The 5,154-nt window shown below is 44.5% G+C and overlaps 1 protein-coding gene across 3 annotated transcripts in view; it reads right to left on the bottom strand.

Annotated features, from left to right (window-relative positions):
• Positions 1 to 1,397: 1,397 nt before the first annotated feature.
• lmnl3 (lamin L3) overlaps positions 1,398 to 5,154 on the bottom strand; it is a 7,406-nt gene continuing 3,649 nt past the window's right edge. For 2 of the 3 annotated variants that reach the window (XM_031846830.1, XM_031846833.1), the window contains exons 6-10: positions 4,679 to 4,899; positions 4,338 to 4,557; positions 2,653 to 2,760; positions 2,417 to 2,533; positions 1,398 to 1,802 (exon numbers count right to left, since the gene is read on the bottom strand). In XM_031846830.1, coding sequence (XP_031702690.1) covers positions 1,599 to 1,802; positions 2,417 to 2,533; positions 2,653 to 2,760; positions 4,338 to 4,557; positions 4,679 to 4,899 — 870 coding nt within the window. In that variant the 3' untranslated portion in view covers positions 1,398 to 1,598. The remainder of the gene's footprint in view (positions 1,803 to 2,416; positions 2,534 to 2,652; positions 2,761 to 4,337; positions 4,558 to 4,678; positions 4,900 to 5,154) is intronic. The other variant, XM_031846832.1, reaches the window with a different exon arrangement.

The following is a 5,154-nucleotide window of genomic DNA, read 5'->3' as shown; positions in this document are numbered from 1 at the left end:
TGACGTTTTGAAGCCTCGAGTCCTGCATTTTGGCCGTCGTCATCTTGGCTTTTTTTCAGCCAGTGACCAGAAGTGACAGTATTTGGAATGCAGAGGAGTGACTTCGAGACGCTGTATACAGCTCTGGTAGCGACCTGTCAATCACAAGGTAGCCCCGCCCTAAAGCATACTTTGCTTTATGGTCCATTTCACTCTTAATAGGACCATAATTTACTAAATGAACATCACACTGTATTGAAGAAGACTTGAAACTAGAGACTGAGACCATAAACTCATGTTTACTGAGGTAATAAATCAAGCGAGAAGTACAGTTATTTTCTCATAGACTTCTATACAACCAGAGGAGTCGCCCCCTGGTAGACACTAGAGAGAATGCACGTTTTAAGACACTTCCATATTGGCTTCACTCTTCAGAACCGGAGGTTGCTGCCTGGGTTGTATGAGGTACAATAGCCAAACTGGTTATAACTAGTGTAAAACCTACAGTAGACGGCAGTCGGCATGCCCCCAGTTCGGGAGTACAGCAGCAAAATGTATTTTAGCCAGCTGAAAATAAAGGAAAGAATCAATATTTTAAGCTAAAGCTACATCTGAAATATTTGCACTGCTTAACCTTTCCTTCAGAACTGACGGCACAAGATTTTTGACAAAAACAGTAATTTTACCTCACAGAACACGGGAGTCGCTGATCGGTTAGTTTTTATGCGACTTTGGTGAATACGAACTAACTCTTTAAAAACACCAAGTTGGACATTTTCCCAATGGTTTCTAGAGTGTCGTCTTTTACTCTAGCTGTGCGACTATATTTCACCACCATGAATCAAGTACTCTACTCATTGTTCTGATGAAGAAGCTCCTCAGGATCCACGATGTTCGGCTCAGTGGAGCTAGGGCAACTTTGGTATCGTTCAAACTGGACCCTACTTTACCCTATTTGTGAATCAAACTGACTAATCATTTCTTAAAACTGGTCCAGTATTGAGCGAGAGCGCAAAAACCAGCTGCCACTCACGGGCTGCAGATTTAGGGCAAACTGGCACCATCATTTACATCCACCTAAATTGCTTGTTTTTTTCATTACAGGCTCTGAATGATAATATAATTGTTTGACATTATGGAAAGCGTCTTGCAGAAGGAGGAGTCCTGAAATCCTAACAACATGTTGTCAGACAACATGGGCCCATCAGTGGCAACATTGATGCTGCTCACTTGCCAGCGCAGCATCATCCTTCAATAGAGGACCAATTTTTTTAGTCGTTTTCTCAATTAGTCACAAAAACATGGGAAAACAGGATCCAGGCTGAAAGACGCCCACGTTACCCTTTAACCCACAGACTGACTCCTGAGTTGCACTCTGATGATTTTTGGTACGTTGCTGAATGAAACAAAGGCAGGAGCAAATCCAACATGTTTGAAACAAGCCATGCATCTTTACACAGAGCCGTGCACACCGGGTACAAGCAGACGAGCAGAGGGGGAACAGCACCGCCCTCCTCACCTGTACAGCACGCCGTCTGCTCTGCACTCAAGAGACAGAACAACACTTCTTCTTCCTCTTGGGCTTCAGTGTAGGCAGGAAAAAAACCAGACATCAAGTTTCATGTACTGAAGCATTTGGGCCCGTTTCTGTAAGAGCACTTCACACTGAAGTTATAAAGTTTGTTTTTGGTTGCTTTATGAGTCAGTGTCTTTACCTGTCTCCGAAAGTGCTGGATGTCACTGCCTGCGACGTATTCTTCATCAAAGTCCAGTTCGGTCTCCTCACCTCTGTCCTGCATGCACACCCGGTGCTCCGCCATCTCCTGGGAAGGGATCACATGGGGAGTTACATCCAACACTGGAAGATTATATATTTATCATATTCCAATGTCTATATCCAAAGCAACATTTTGTAATAACTATGTTTCAGAATCTAAAAAGAAGATTTTAAAGTGGGATTCAATCCATAAAATGTAAATAGTTAAATTCTATATTTCACAATCTTGATAAATATGCTCAGAGACAACACGGCACGTATCCTGAACAGTAAAGCATCATCCGGTCTTTATTGACATGAAGAGAATACCGCTTGAGTTGATTTACCAATACTATAAAGTTCGTAGCCTTGATTGTTGAGATGAATTCTGTGCAGGAAGGACTTGTGATATTATGCAAATAGGATCTCATCTGAATAAGATTTCTTATTGTTTCGTTAACAGCAAGATTTATTTTGTTTACGTCTATGAATTCAACACAAACGTATTCTTCAGTGTAGCATTATCAGGGGAAGTAGGGTGCGTCCCCGATAGTTAACTGCATCCTTTTGGATTTTAATGCGACAGACACAAAGCACGTAATCAGCATCATCACAGGAGTTTGACTACAGTTAAGCAAACTGCATCTCCCAGAATGCACCAGCACAAAATGCTCCACTAACCTCATAGTTGGGGTCCAGAAGAACCACCCTTACATGAGTGACAGGGCCCCAGCTCCTCTGGCCCTGCAGAACCAGGTCCCCAGAATCAGCCTCCGCCTCTTCACCTGCGGCCCAGATCTCTCTCACACACACACACGCACAGAACTGCTCAGCAAATCTTATTAATCTAATAATGAGGCTTCTTGGCAGCAGAGCCAAGGGAAGTACAGTTAAACAAATGACCAGCAAGTACTCACTGTGAGCGTCTGCCCACCAGCCAGGATGCAGGAGGAGGGGATGTGGAAGGAGAGGTCTTCACAGTCTGGGTACATCTTTCGTACCACCCAACCACCCAGCGGCTGCTCCTGGAAACGCAGAACAAGTAAATACATTTGAGGTGGGATGCTGTACGCCATAACGAGATTATTCAATGAATTGGGGCCGGATTTTCAGATTTTTAATCCAGTGCAAAACATAACTGTCAGTTCAGTTCACTGGTCTGGACAAACAAGTGAAGCAGGTCACAGTCTTCTGCCTAATTGTTAATAATGAAGAGAAGTGTAAATCAACATCCGAGTCTCATATCAGTCTTATCAACAGAAGTTAGTCAATGTGTTGTAGAGACAGATTTATAAACAATACGTACGCACAAAAACCATGCAGACACCATTTATTACAAATCAATGTGCGAGAGAATGACGGCTGCTCTGGTGCCGTTTGAGAACTCTATGAGAGGAATGGCAAAGTTCTGGATATTGCTGGACCGGACATTTCTACATATACGGCCAACTGTGGGAGTGGAAATGTTTCACACCATACCTATGCATACTTGGAAGAACAGACATTGAACTGTTTTTGGTAGTCATTTGACTAGTACAAAAAATGAACTGGCTGGCTGGCTCGTTAGCACGGTAGCTTGTCCTTCTCCAGAGCACCACTAGGACGGTTAGACCCAGTGGTGCCGCTGTTTGGCTCATTTTCTGTAATCAGTGCAGTATTAAAGCATAGTGGAATTAACAAGCTAGCTAACCAACCAGCTGTCTGCTACTTTGATTGCTAATACCACCATGCTTTAATGCTACACTAGTTACAGACAATAAGCCAGACAAAGTCGTCCCATCTGTGCTCGTGTGGATGAAGCATTAAAAAGAGCAATATACAACATCTACAGCATTAATATAGCAGCAAACTGACTAGTTATGTGAAGATATAGTAGAGTAATCAGAGCTTCTGAGCTTTGTCGACATGGCCACAGGTGCCTTCATGAAATAGTTGTGCATGCGAGCCCGCCCCACTGGCTAGCTCATGGCGGCCACTCTGAACGTACGGCAGTTGCAGATGATAACAGCGTCCCGACAAACAGTGTCGCAGAAGAATAGCACTCACCCTCCGGCTCCCCTTCAGGTGAACACTTAGCTCAGAGCTACCAGTGAGCACTTACCTCACTGGAGCACACGTGGCCTTCTCTTACGCACAGTGTTTACAATCCATGGTGATTTATTTATGTCACACATCACTTTTGATTATAGAAATAATTTAATTAATTTCATATTCTGGACAGCCAGTCTTGACGGTTTTAAATTGTATTTCGAGACAGTGGTGAAAAAAATGAAGTTAGAGCCCCGTCCCTCAGCTGGTAGATGCTCCTTTTTCAGACCAATACTTCCTGGTGCTGGAAACCTGTAGCCTCCATGCCCAGCTGAGATATCTCCGATGACATCACTATGACATCACCAGGGTTACTTGACAAAGCTCCTACAGGAGACGTTATTTAACCATCAAGTAAATTGACTTGGACATGTAAAATGGATGAGCGTCCCGATAAGAAACAACCCGATGTGCGTCTTTGCACACGCCAGTGCCATGATGAGGTGAAACTGGGACGTTCAAACTAAGTCAAACCCAAAAATGAAGCCATTATCCAGCTGCACTACAGCCTTACCGTCTCAGAGTTGTTCTTCAGTCGGACATATTTTCCGTCGACGTCGACCTCTGCCACGCTCACAGTGCCGTGCTCTGCTGACCGACTGGACATTTTAGAGACCGGTGATATGCCAGACACTCCCTCAAATTTCCGTTTCTTCCCTCTGAGCTTGCGGCTGCCGTGTACCTGAGTTCGGGGTATAGCTGTATGCTGGGAAGGGCTGGGTGACAGCTGCAATCTGAGAAAAAAAAAAAAAAAAAAAAAAAAAAAAAACACATTTGGATTAAGAAAAACTGGCAAAACGCGCCAGAGGTCCAGCTATCATGCCATGTTACATGATAGACAGATGACAACCAAACCTCTGCTCCTCCACCTCCAGCATCTTCCTGTAGGCATTGATCTCCATGTCCAGAGCCAGCTTGACATCCAGCAGGTTCTCGTAGTCCTCCAGCTGGGCGAACATCTGGCTTCTCATAGTCAGCAGCTCCTGCTCCTTCTGACTGAGTCTCCGCTGCCAAACCTCCCGCTCCCCGTCAAGAGTCCTCTCCAGCTCCTGAAAGCGGCTCTCTAGGACCATTTTCTGACAGAGAGAAGAAGAATGTGAAGACAAATGTAAGAGGCCAGAAAGAAGAAACGCAGCGTGGAGCAAACTATACAGATTTGCAACACAAAAAGGTCATCGAAGAACTAGTTGGGGCATCTAGATAAATAGGGCATGTAAATGAAAAACAGAGCAACCAAAATAAAAAGCAGCCTCTACAGGCAACGAACGGGGGCGCGCGCACGCACACACACACACACACACACACACACACACACACACACACACACACAC

Source organism: Anarrhichthys ocellatus, unplaced genomic scaffold (assembly GCF_004355925.1).
Source record: "Anarrhichthys ocellatus isolate YVR2014 unplaced genomic scaffold, GSC_Weel_1.0 scaffold6, whole genome shotgun sequence".
NCBI lineage: Eukaryota > Metazoa > Chordata > Actinopteri > Perciformes > Anarhichadidae > Anarrhichthys > Anarrhichthys ocellatus.
Note: the sequence above shows the minus strand (reverse complement) of the source record. Positions and strands in the feature narration are given on the sequence as shown.